The sequence below is a fragment of the Macaca fascicularis genome, chromosome 11 (assembly GCF_037993035.2).
Source record: "Macaca fascicularis isolate 582-1 chromosome 11, T2T-MFA8v1.1".
Lineage (NCBI taxonomy): Eukaryota > Metazoa > Chordata > Mammalia > Primates > Cercopithecidae > Macaca > Macaca fascicularis.
Window position 1 is genome coordinate 110,649,690 of NC_088385.1, and position 13,273 is coordinate 110,662,962.

Sequence of the window (13,273 nt, forward strand, 5' to 3'; positions counted from 1 at the left end):
CCCCTGAACATAAAATTAAGTTTCTTTTTAAACAAAGAAAGTGCCTTATCTTTAGGTCCGCTTTCTCTTTTTCTAACTTAAATTAATATAAGAAATAATAGACCAGGCGCGGTGGCTCAATGCCTGTAATCCCAGAACTTTGGGAGGCTGAGGCGGGTGGATCACAAGGTCAGGAGATCGAGACCATCCTGGCTAACACAGTGAAACCCGTCTCTACTAAAAATACAAAAAATTAGCCGGGCATGGTGGCGTGCGCCTGTGGTCCCAGCTACTCAGGAGGCTGAGGCAGGAGGATGGCGTGAACCTGGGAGGCAGAGCTTGCAGTGAGCCAAGATCGCGCCACTGCACTCCAGCCTGGGTGACAGAGCAAGACTCTGTCCCGAAAAATAATAATAATAACATATGTTAAGTGATTTCTGTATGCAGGCACATAGTATTTGATGTGTACTAACTCATTTAATCTGCAAAATATTCCCTTGATATAGACAGCGTTAATCCTTAATTTCCGAATAAGAAAACTGAGCTCAGAAAGGTTAAATAGCTTGTCCAAAGTCGCACAAAGAGCAAATATTAGAGCAGGATTAAAGCCAGAGGCAGGCCTCTCCAAGTAGTAAATAGAACTGCTTTTGGTAGCATTAGTCAGAAGCTGGAAAGGTTGAAAGCTTTTGATCCAAGTCACTTGACCAGGCTGGTCCAGTCCCTCCTTACTACAGAGAAACAAATGGTGACTATAGAATTCCTTGCAGAAGGAGGAAAACCAGGGGAGGAGGTATAGAACAAATATAAAAGAAGCCAATTTTGAGCTGCTTGCTTGCTTCATACTGGAGAATCATATTGAAATTAGTGTTTTAGATGATTCTATGTTATAATTAACTTCTCCAGGTGAAAATTACATGTTATCTCTGTTTTCACTTTATAATAATAAAAATACACTCAAGTATTAACTTGGATATTCAGGTTTTGCTCCTGATAATTTAACACATTTGTAAAGCATTCTGTGAGAAGGAATTTTGTGTCTATTTCACTTTGCACTCATTTCTTTTTTGTTCTTGGTTGATTTCAGGGCACAGTGTATATAAATAATAAGGCTAAGATCATATCCAGTGATATCATCAGTACTAATGGCATTGTTCATATCATAGACAAATTGCTATCTCCCAAAAATTTGCTTATCACTCCCAAAGACACCTCTGGAAGAATTCTGGTAGGTAAACTCGCTCATATTTTCAGCCTGGAGTGACTCAATACATTATCATCTCTATTCTGATTCGAAGTCATCATTTTGAAACATTTTCTTTTTCGGCTTCAATCCTAAGCAATTATTAAAAGCCTCGTAAACATTATTCTTAATAATAAGTAAATAAGTAAAAGTCTTAAATTGTTAAGCAGATTTTATATGTTTTTCTTTAGCATCCACGAGGGCAGGTAGTCTTACATAGGTTTAGAAGATGGAGAAAGAGAGGAAGGAAGGGAAAGAAAGAAAGAAAAAATCTGGAGTAAATCTCCTTCTCAATTGACAGAAAATGTAATTTTAACTTTTATTTTTATTTATTAATACAGGTCAAGGTCTTTCATTGCAGAACACAGACTCCACTATACTTAGACCAAAAGTTTCTTGAGATAGTAGATACATCATCAAATCTCTGGAAGGGTAGAGACTAATTCAGATGCTACACAGCTGGGAGCAGAACAGCCCAGGGAGGCCTACAAAGGGTAGACACCTGGCTGGGTGCAGTGGGTCACACCTGTAATCCAAGCAATCTGGGAGGCCAAGGCAGGCAGATTGTTTGAGTCCAGGAGTTCAAGACCAGCCTGGGCAACATAGTGAAACCCCATTTCTACTAAAAATACAAAAAACTAGCCAGGCGTGGTGGTGCATGCCTATAATCCCAGCTACTTGGGAGGCTGAGGTGGCAGAATCACCTGATCCCAGGATCAGATGCTTGCAGTGAGCTGAGGACAGTGACCTGAAATCATGCTACTGCACTCTAGTCTGGGCAACCAGAGTGAAATCCTGTCTAAAAAAGTTTTTTTAGTTACACACACACACACAAAGGGTGGATACCTAAGCTGATAACCTTACCACCACCACCAGGCTGTTCTGACTGTCCTGGCTGCCACAGCTCTGTGACTGCCACATGTCTCCAGCCTCACCACCTTGGACACTAGACACTGGACTATAGATGTCCCCATTGTGCTTGCCAGAAGGGTTGATCTCCCTTCTACCAGCTGCATCACCTCATATTATTTCTTTCCACCAAGAAGCTTTGCACAAGTGCTTCTGCTTGGAGGACCTTATATCACATGTGGGGCTCTAGCTGCAAGGGAGTCTGGGAAAAAGTAGCACTTAGCCTACTAGTCTCTAGAATGCAGAAAAGTACCATCAGAAGAGAGCTCAAGCAGGTGCTGATGAGCCCATCTGTATATCTGCCGGGTTATGTTACCTTTATTTTTTTCGCTTGAGCGCTTTTTAAATTCCTTGTAAACTGTATAAGGAAAAGTTTCATGCTCATTCTTATTATCTTTGCAGCAAAATCTTACGACTTTGGCAACAAAGAATGGCTACATCAAATTTAGCAACTTAATACAGGTAAAAATTTAGGGGAAGTTGACTCAGAGGATAACCTGCCTAAAGAAGTTTTGTTTTGTTTGTTTTGTTGTTTCTGTTTTGCTTTTTTTTTTTTTTTTTTTTTGAGACGGAGTCTTGCTCTGTCACCCAGGCTGGAGTGCAGTGGCGCGATCTCGGCTCACTGCAAGCTCCGCCTCCCGGGTTCACGCCATTCTCCTGCCTCAGCCTCCCGAGTAGCTGGGACTACAGGCGCCCACAACCGCGCCCGGCTAATTTTTTTGTATTTTTAGTAGAGACGGGGTTTCACCATGGTCTCGATCTCCTGACCTTGTGATCCGCCCGCCTCGGCCTCCCAAAGTGCTGGGATTACAGGCGTGAGCCACCACGCCCGGCCTCTGTTTTGCTTTGACATCAGTCAGCTGTTGCAGGATCTGCATGGGCAAGTCTCAGTTTTCTGGAAAGCAAAGTCATTCTCTGCCACTGCCTTCTTAGAATGTTATGTGGCTTGCTGAGCTACGTAATGTACATTGGCTGAGTTAGAAATTGAGGATTTGAGGCTGGGGAGAGGGAAAGAAATTGAGATGTGGCAGCAGTGTACTAGGTGCTTCACATCTGGAATTATCAACTCCATTATAAAGATGGGGAAGTTGCATTGGAAAGTTGGGAACTCTATGCCTGTGAGACAGGTAGAAATTAAAACCATATCTTTCTGGCAGGCATGGTGGCTCACGCCTATAATTTCAGCACTTTGGGAGGCCAAAGCAGATGGATCACTTGAGGTCAGGAGTTCAAGATCAGCCTGGCCAACATGGTGAAACTCCGTCTCTACTAAAAATACAAAAATTAGCTGGGCATGATGGCATTCACCTGTAGTCCCAGCTACTTAGGAGGGTGAGGCAGGAGAATTGCTTGAACCCAGGAAACAGAGGTTGCAGTGAGCCAAGATCACACCACTGCACTCCAGCCGGGGTGACAGAGTGAGACTCCGTCTCAAAAAAAACGAAAACAAAAACAAAAACAAAAAAAACCATATCTTACTGACTTCAGAGATTGTTCCCATGAATTGAATAGAAACTTCTAGTATGAACAACAGATTACAGAGAAGAATAGGGAGGAGCAGGCCAAGCATCTTTCTGAGGCTCCCTCTTCCCTGCTCCTCAACCCTGAGCAGTCCCTGGGGACTCCAGAATTTGACTTTCTGATTTGCTTTCCAAGAAAATATAGGTCAGGATGGGCACAGTTGGCTCATGCCTGTAATCCTAGTACTTTGGGCAGCCAAGGCAGGAGGATTGCTTGAACCCAGGAGTTCGAGACTGGCCTGGGCAACATGGCAAAACCCCATCTCTACAAAAATACAAAAATTTACAGAGTGTGGTGGTGCATGCCAGTAATCCCAGCTACTCAGGAGGCTGAGGTGGGAGGATCACTTGAACCCCCGAGGTTGAAGCTGCATTGAGCTGTGATTGTGCTACTGCACTCCAGTTGGGACAACAGAGTGAGACCCTGTCTCAAAAATAAGAAAAAAATTTGTAGGTCAGAATGGCCGGGGTGTGATGGGCCTCTAGTTTCTCTAGCTGCATCACCTTTGAACCATCCAGAGTCCCAGTAAGCTGTGGGCCGGAGCATGGAGGAGAATCCTCAGAGACAGATCCCCTGCCCACATGTCTGGACCTTGCTCATGCCAGCAAAGGGCTGAACCCCTGTGTTTCAGGACTCAGGTTTGCTGAGTGTCATCACTGATCCCATCCACACCCCAGTCACTCTCTTCTGGCCCACTGACCGAGCCCTCCAAGCCCTACCTGCTGAACAACAGGACTTCCTGTTCAACCAAGACAACAAGGACAAGCTGAAGGAGTATTTGAAGTTTCATGTGATACGAGATGCCAAGGTATTTAGTTTACATGCGGATATAAGTGCAAGAATGTCCCCGGGTGGTGATAAAATTCAGCACTGAGGCATTGTGGCCTAGGAACTGAGAGTGCGTCCCCGTCTCCACTGTGTGCAGGAAGCCACAGCATCCCCTGCCCCACTGTGTCCTCCGACTGGCCGTGGTTGATTGGCTCCTGCAGTATACCACATTTGGTTCTGTTCCATGGGCTTGCCATTATTATTATTATTATTATTTACTTTAACCAATACCCAAGAGCATCATTCCTCTCTCTACTGCGGATCAGCCTTTCTGCATTCCTAGTTCTCCTGGCAAAATGGCTGCTGACAACAGTTCTCGAGTTTTTCCAGATGGACTCTTTCTCATCCAGTTCCAAAATTTCTAGGCAAATGTCTGATTGATCCAGCCCTGAACTAATTAACTGTATTAGAGAAGCACGATCATATAGAAACTAGCATGATTATATAGGAACATGCATGATCACATAGGAACATACGTGATATAGGAATAAGCATGATATAGGAACAAGCACGATCACATAGGAGCAAGCATGATCATATAGGAGCATGCACGATCACGTAGGAGCAAGCACGATCATATGAGAGCAGCATGATCATATGGGAGCATATGCACAGTCTTATAGGAACAAGCAAGATCATTTAGGAGCAAACATGATCATACAGGAGCAAGCACAATCATATAGGAACATGGCAGCCATCCTGAGTCCTCATCCAGGACTCATGTTTCTCTCCAGGACCAAGTCTGCCCAGTCCAAGAATGCCAAATGCCCCAACTTCAGTTCATCCACAGCATCTAGATTAGTTTCCCAAGGCTGCCGTCACACATTACCACAAGCTGGGCAGCTTAAACCGCAGAAATGTGTTCCTTATAGTAAACAGTTCTGGAGGCAAGATGTCGGAGATGAAGAGCTGGCAAGGTTGTTCCTTCTGGAGGTTCTAAGGGAGAATTTGCTCCATGCTTCTCTCTCTGCCTCTGGTGGTTTCTGGAAATCCTTGGTGCTCCTGGGCTTGTAGTGAATCCCTCCAATCTGTTTCTGCCAACACAGGACTGTCTCCCTGTGTGTTTCTGTGCCCTCACGTAGCATTTGCCTCTTGCTTCTTATAAGAACACCATTCATATTAGATTAAGAGTCCACTCTACTCCAGGATTACCTCATCCTAACTAATTACATCTGCAATGACCTCATTTCCAAATAAGATCATATTCTGAGGAATTGGGCATCAGGACTTCAACATAACTCTTTGAGGGGCACAGTGCCGCCCATAACTGCATCCTATGTCATTTCCCAGCCTCATCCACTCATTCTTTCATTTGCTTCATACACTAAGACTGCATCTTCAGAGACTCCCAAGCATAGATGGGGGATGGAAGGGTGATTGAAACCAGTCCAGCTGGTCAACTCTTTCCCTCCAGAAGGAGTTTCCAACCTCCCAGAGAGCCCCCAATTATTCTTCCCATTGGTTATACCTGCGGTCATTGTAATGCTAAAGTTATTATAACTTGTGGGAAAATCTGCATCTGAATTTGGTTTTTTGGTAAAGCTCCTTCGGGCAGTCCCTTCTTCAACCCAAATTTGGGGCAGTCACGTGACACCATTGCCCACACAGGTTTTAGCTGTGGATCTTCCCACATCCACTGCCTGGAAGACCCTGCAAGGTTCAGAGCTGAGTGTGAAGTGTGGAGCTGGCAGTGACATTGTGAGTATCATCATGAAGGGTGGTCAGGGAGGGGTTCACACATTCACAGCAAGCTATTCCCCAACCACTGCCCCTTCAAGGAGATGTTCATTTTTTCCCCCTCCATTCATAACAAGCTCATTTTTTTTCTCACTACCTTCAGAGGTATTTTTCCTGAGAGTGCGTAAGTGGATGTGAAAAACCTGATAAATCCTGGCCAACCCAAGCCCTCTTAGCAGGTGGCAGGAAGCCTTTTACACTGGAAGCTGATTTTGTTTTTTGTGTAGAGCATTTATTTTCCAATGTGAGATACTTTCCTGAAACAGGAAAATATACAGTCATTCCTTTCTCTTCCTTCCCAGCCCCACCACTGTGACCTCACCTCGAACTCTTTCTTGGCAGTCAGAGCCAGCTCTGGGCTATGCCTACCTAGATCAGCCAACTGAGAGGTTTGCAGTTTTTACTTCCCCTGGTTAGTTCCCGAACAATTCTGCCTTCCTGTAATTCCATATGATGAATGGGTCTAATGGGATTATTCCAACTGCATATCATGGAAAAGCCAAAATCCAGTGACTTAAATGTGTAAGGATTTATTCGCTTTTATAAAAGAAATCTGGAGGTAGCCAATCCAGAGTTAGTATGATGGCTCAGTAGAGAAGTGCCTTCTGTCTTTCTGCTCTGCAGCACACATGGTTCCAGCCTCTAAGGTCCAGCATGGTTGCTGGAGCTCCAGGCGCCATGTCCACTTTTCAGGCAGTGGAAAGGAGGAAGGGCAAAAGGGATGCATCTCCCAACTGAGTTAATTCCCTTCAAGGAGGATTCCAACAACTTCCATACAACATTCTGTGTACATCTTATGACCAGTATCCTTTGGTGTTTGAATTAGAATTGCATTGAATTTATAACTGAATTTGAAGAGTATTAACATCTTTTCATTCCAACTTTTGGAACATTATCCCAGTGTACACGCTTGAGATTTGTCCTGTCTCCCTAGACCAAAATAGACAACTATCAGAGACGGATAGTAAGAATGCCTTCTGCTTGTTCTGTGTGTTGATGCAGCTTTCAGAGCACTCTGCAATGTATTATTTAGTCTGATCTGTATAACAATGCTATATTAGAAATCATGTACTCTATTCACCTGGTGAAAAAAACAGTGAACCACAGAGAGGTTCAGTGACTTGCCTGCGGTCACATAGTACATGAGTGAATATGCAAGGCTTTAACCACAGTTTTCTGGTGTTCCTTCCACAGAGTCACACTATCTCCATCCCATCCATAGATGCTGGGAGTTACCTTGTTTTCCTCTCAAAAGCTTTCTTAAAGCGTTTTGTGTATTGGAAGAATAATGTATCCATCAACTTACTAGCTGGGTGACCTCAGGAAAGGCCCTGAGATTGTTGCCAGCATTAAATGAAATAATGTCTCCAAAACCCAGATGATTATGCCTGGTACATGTGAAAAAAGAAATGATCATTACAAAGTTCAAGGCTATCACTTTTACACCCTGGAAAGAAAGCTGAACCAGGCACTTTGCTAGGTGCTGGCACTAAATCAGGAGAGTCGGTTACTACACACAAAGAAGGCACATCAGTGAAGTTCATCCCTAACCACAGCAAGGCCATCCTTGCTCCACCCTATCACCCACTGCTGACGTTTCGCCTTTGGTAGAGGAAGTGAGGCAGAGGGATCAAGGGGGCAGGCTCTGAGGCTGACTGCCTGGGTGCAAATGCCTGCACCACCATTCACTGGGCAAGTCATTTAACCTCTCACTGCCTTAGTTCACTGCCTTAGTTCCCTCGTCTGTAAACGGGTACTAATAATAGTAGCTACATCCAACACAACCACCTTGGATTGTTGTAAGAATTAAAAGAATTCGCACAGGTAAAGGACTTAGAACAGTATCTGGCACATAATACATGCTGGGTATTTGATAAATGGGGTTTTATTAAGTTCTTCCTGAGTCTTGCAGTTACTGGCCATGTTGCATGTCTGGGAAAGAAGAGATACATTAAAGAGATTGACTATTTCTCTCTCTCTTTCTCTTTCTTTTTTTTTTTTTTTTTTTTTCTTTCTTTCTCAGGGTGACCTCTTTCTGAATGGCCAAACCTGCAGAATTGTGCAGCGGGAGCTCTTGTTTGACCTGGGCGTGGCCTACGGCATTGACTGTCTGCTGATTGATCCCACCCTAGGGGGCCGCTGTGACACCTTTACTGCTTTCCATGCCTTGGTCAGTCCTAAAAACAGCAGTGTAGTAAGAGAACCTTAAGCCAAAGATGGTCCTCGTGATCCAGTGTGGACCCTGTTATAAAACCATGTAGGGCCTGTCCTCAGCAAGACCAGGACCCAGAAGACCTGGCATCTGGCAACAGGCATCTGCTTCGCCCCACACAGCCTGGAATATTCTTGTTTATCCCTCCACCCACTCACCCACCCATTCATTCCCTTATCACTGAGAAAACAGTTCTTGGATACCAACCATGTGCCAACTACCATTCATTTTCAAACGCATCCATTTATTAAGTCACTCATTCATTCAACAAACATTTGTTGAAAGTCTGCCAGATTACACCATATGAAATTGCCATATTTGACAGTCTGGAACCTATGAAAAGGGCAATTTCATATAGTCAGTCTAATATGATATGCCACCCACACCTCTCTTCACTTACCCATTGATTCATTCATTTGACAACATTGATTGAACTTCTATCCCAAGCCCTGCACTGTGTGAGGCATTTTTACATTCACTCATTCATCCATCCAGCACCTTTACTGAGTACTCCCCTGGAGCCAGCCATTGTGTTCAATACTTAGCTTACCCCTACAATAATCCAATAATAGGAATAGTTGTCATCCACCCTATTGTGTAGATTTAGAAACTGACTCTCAAAGAGGTAAAGTGACGTTACATGGCAAAGTTTGTCACCAGTTGGTATCTGTACCTGGCATCCCCTAGGAATTTCAGTAATTATCCCAAATTTTTTTGGATCCCAGTCAGTCGAAGTAGGAGATGAAACCAGTTGTCCTTTCTACCATAGGGGTCTTCTTAATTTCCAAGTTATATTCCACACATATTTTTCAGTTCATCATTTTTCCTCATCAATCCTCTGAAGATCAAATAGCAGCAAGAATTATTATCCCTATTTATTATAAAACTAAGGCTCAAATAGTATTAGTGATTGGCCAAAAGTATCCCATTTAACTTAAAATGGAACTAACACTTGCACCCATATGTCCCACTGCTAATAGCATATGCCTGTAAGACACTGCCCAGGTCCAGCTCTGTATAACAGATTTTCCCTTCAGAGAACAAAACCACAGAGCTAATGCCCAAGACAGATCTTCAGAATTATCCGTGGCAAAGTTAGTGTGTTTGTTTTGATATTCTTTGTTGTTGTTTTCAGATAGGGTCTTGCTCTGTCATCCAGGCTGGAGTTCAGTGGCGCAATCACAGCTCACTGCAGCCTTGAACTCTTGGGCTCCAGTGATCCCCTCAACTCAGCCTCCAAAGTCACTGGGACTACAGGTTCATGTGCCACCATGCCTGGCTAATATTTTTTTTTTTTTTTACAGACGGAGTCTTGCTTTGTTGCCTAGGCTGGTCTCAAACTCCTCGCCTCAAGCGATCCTCCTGCCTTGGTCTCCCAAAGTGCTAGGATTACAGGTGTCGGCCGCCATGCCTGGCCTGTTTCCATATTCCTGATCATAGCCAGAGTCTTAATCAAAATTAAGCCCTTAATCCATCCAGGTATTAATTAGGAACATTTCCTTGTGTTTTCTGATATTTTTGATTTTCAAGTGTTTCTTTTCTTGCATACTAGGGGTCGTGTGGGAGCTGTGTCAATACTCCCAGCTGCCCAAGGTGGAGTAAACCAAAGGTAATTAAGAATGCAGTGATAATGTTTGGAGAGCCATAAGTCTGTTTCATTGTGTGTGTGTGTGTGTGCGCGCGTACACGCATGCACTTATGTTGCATAAATGTAATTTATGTCATTCTTTCAACAACAAAACCAGTGGAGTAAGATAGATATTCTCAGCCCAGGCCACCTGTCAACCCACGTTCTAGGAACTGTCTAGAAAAGTCATCGGATGGTAGACCTAGAAGGACTTAGAAGATAATTATGATTATAAAAATAGCTGCATTTTGTTGGCTGCTGTCCATGTCCCAGGCTGTGTACTGGGCCTTTATATACTCATTACTCTGTCCCTCTTTATAATACTCAAAGGAAGCTATTGTTATCTACACTTTACTTATGAGAAAAATGGGTCTCAGAGAGGGTAAGCAATCAGTCCAAGGCCACAGAGCTAGTAAGGAGCAAAGATAAGATGAAAGTCCAGAGAGCAATGGAGAGTAATGGTTAAGTCAATGAAATTTAGAGTCCACAGGTATGGGGTCAAATTCCATAATCTTTGCCAAATCCTATGACCTGTCAGGTTTGCCTCTGTAAAATGGAGCTAATAATGGACTCTGTGCAGCTATTAGGAAAAGTAAATTTTAAAAATGTGGGTATACTTAAGTGCCTGGCACATAGTAAGTGCTCATTAAGTGCTGTTTTGTATTACTTATTCCAAAGTCAAGCTCTTCCTAGTCTACTAGTAAAACCTATAACAAAAATATCTCTACAAAACAAAATCTAACTCATACCCTCCCTGCCTACAATTTGGGAGCCTTGCCCCACACCCCTTCCATGACAGGAAGCTACCTCCTTCCCACTCCCTCCCCAGGCAACCATGCCACTTGCAGAGCACTCTACGGGTCTGAAAGTTCTTCCCCTTGAGACTGGGGAGAAATCTTCCCACGGACCCTAGATCTACTTCCTCCCCCATCCGCATGTTTCTGCCGTTGGCCGGTTGACTCCCGTAGGAAAAACACTGCCTTCGAAAAAAGTTGGCTCACATTGGAAGTCCCATTTTTTATTTGGGCAGTACCTAGGATCCTCCACGAGGGCACAGACTTAGAGCCCCAGTCCCTGCAGTGGTAAGTGAAGGGATGGTCCACTCTCTTCCCTTAGGGTGAGAAGCAGAAGTGTCTCTACAACCTGCCCTTCAAGAGGAACCTGGAAGGCTGCCGGGAGTGGTGCAGCCTGGTGATACAGATCCCCAGGTGCTGCAAGGGCTACTTCGGGCGAGACTGTCAGGGTGAGGGTGCCTCTTCCCGCCTCGCGACTCTAAAAGTGGTAATAGACTGCCCATTGTCCAGTCTTTGAACGTACCAAAATTATAGGGAGATGGGGGAAACACTGCCAATGATGATTCCCAGGCCCCAAAACTCTGAAGACTTGTGTATCATTCCTTCTACTTTGGCATATTTTTTTTATCAAGTTGAGATCCTACTGTGCATATATTGTAATTGTGTGTCTGCTTTTTTCTTTGATATTAGAGCGTAGACATTTCTGATGGTGCTAAAGACACTATATCTCATTTTTGATGCTGTACAACATGATATCCATGATATTGATAAGCATGTTTAAATGCATTTGATATGATTCTCCCTTGGCAGGTGATGTACTGAGACAGTACGTATGGGCCATAATTTCCTGAAACCACCCCTGTCCCTTGTAGAGGATGTATAGCGTTGGCTCCCTCTGTTACCTCATCAGGAAAGGGCTCCTTGCCAAAGCATATTTGGGCCCATCCTGGAACCCCTGTGTTAACTTCTAGCCAACAATACATCAACAGTTGCAGCATCACAAATGCCTCAAAAGCACTTGTCTGCCACATGTTGTTCTAAGTAGGCACATTTATTGAGTTTTATTGAATGTTTTTTCCCCATACATATCAAAACATCTAATCTGGGCAACAACCCCTAGGGAGTAGGTTCTGTTGTTGTCTTCCCCTCCCCGCTGACTTTTTTTGAGAAAGGGTCTCACTCTGTTACCGAAGCTGGAGTATAGTGGCAGGACCATAGCTCACTACAGTCTCAACCTTCTGGGCTCAAGTGATCCTCCCACCTCAGCCTCTCAAGTAGCTGGGACTACAGGCACATGCCACCAGACTCAGCTAATTTTTTTGTATTTTTTGCAGAGCTGGGGTTTCACCATGTTGCCCAGGCTGCTCTCGAACTCCTGAGCTCCAGCAATCCATCCACCTCGGCCTCCCAAAGTGCTGGGATTACAGGCGTGAGCCGCCGTGCCTGGCCTGTTGTCCCCATTTTGTAAATGAGAAAACAGAGGCAGAGAGAGGATAAGAAGTAAACCCAAGGTCCCGCTGGTCTGTCTCTGGCAGCCATGATTTTTACTAGCATGCATACTCCATTCATCATAATCTCATTAAGAATACTCTGGGTTGAAAGCCCCCGTGACCACCCAGCTCCACCCTCCATCACTAAAGTGTGGACCATCCATGAAAATCAGTATCATTCTAATATTCGTTCAGGGCTTTATCTTTTCAAACTGTTCTCAGTTATAATGCCTCATTTGATCTTCACAATAACAATGTGGTATAGGTCAAGCAGACACTATATCATTATTATCATCATCATTTAGAGCTAAGAAAACAAAAGCTCAGAGCAAGTTCATTACTCAGCATGGATATCCTCAAATCCAATGCACAACCCCCCCAAATACAGTGCACGGTTCAGTGTATCACCCTGTCAAGACAGAATCATATCAGATACCATGAAGTTCATGTCCCATAGGCCAGTGACTTGCCCTAAATATCCACTGACACTGAGGGCCACGTTCCCTCCGGGCTAACAGAGGTCAGATGCCGCAGCACATTTACAAAGGCGCTGAGCTGCTCTGGCTTTGGGAGACTGTTGAGTCACCGCTGTTTCATCTCTTCCAGCCTGCCCTGGAGGACCAGATGCCCCGTGTAATAACCGGGGTGTCTGCCTTGATCAGTACACCGGCACCGGAATGTGTAAATGCAACACCGGCTTCAACGGGACGGCGTGTGAGATGTGCTGGCCGGGGAGATTCGGGCCTAATTGTCTGCGTATGTGGCGCCGCTTCCCTGTGCTAGAGCTTGTTTTTTAACTGTGTTCCCTGTCCTTGTCCATGCCATCTGCCTGACCTGGAGGCATCCTTCTTGTCCTTTCTCCCAGCCACACCCCTCCCATCTGCCTGCCTTATGTGCTTATTTCCTCCTTGGATGTATTCCCAGTTTCCACTGAAA

At 44.5% G+C, this 13,273-nt stretch overlaps 1 protein-coding gene across 12 annotated transcripts in view; it reads left to right on the top strand.

Annotated features, from left to right (window-relative positions):
• STAB2 (stabilin 2) overlaps window positions 1-13,273 on the top strand; it is a 175,529-nt gene that overhangs the window by 134,021 nt on the left and 28,235 nt on the right. For 7 of the 12 annotated variants that reach the window (XR_012420541.1, XR_012420539.1, XR_012420540.1 and 4 more), the window contains exons 49-56: window positions 1,064-1,204; window positions 2,531-2,590; window positions 4,281-4,457; window positions 6,086-6,175; window positions 8,238-8,384; window positions 9,979-10,035; window positions 11,170-11,296; window positions 12,944-13,093. Coding sequence is in view for 3 of the 12 variants with exons in the window: in XM_065524724.2 (XP_065380796.1) it covers window positions 1,064-1,204; window positions 2,531-2,590; window positions 4,281-4,457; window positions 6,086-6,175; window positions 8,238-8,384; window positions 9,979-10,035; window positions 11,170-11,296; window positions 12,944-13,093 (949 nt within the window). In the remaining 9 variants the exon portion in view is untranslated. Of the gene's footprint in view, window positions 1-1,063; window positions 1,205-2,530; window positions 2,591-4,280; window positions 4,458-6,085; window positions 6,176-8,237; window positions 8,385-9,730; window positions 9,822-9,978; window positions 10,036-11,169; window positions 11,335-12,943; window positions 13,094-13,273 lie in introns of all 12 variants that reach the window. The other 5 variants (XR_012420542.1, XR_010579551.2, XR_012420545.1 and 2 more) reach the window with 4 other exon arrangements.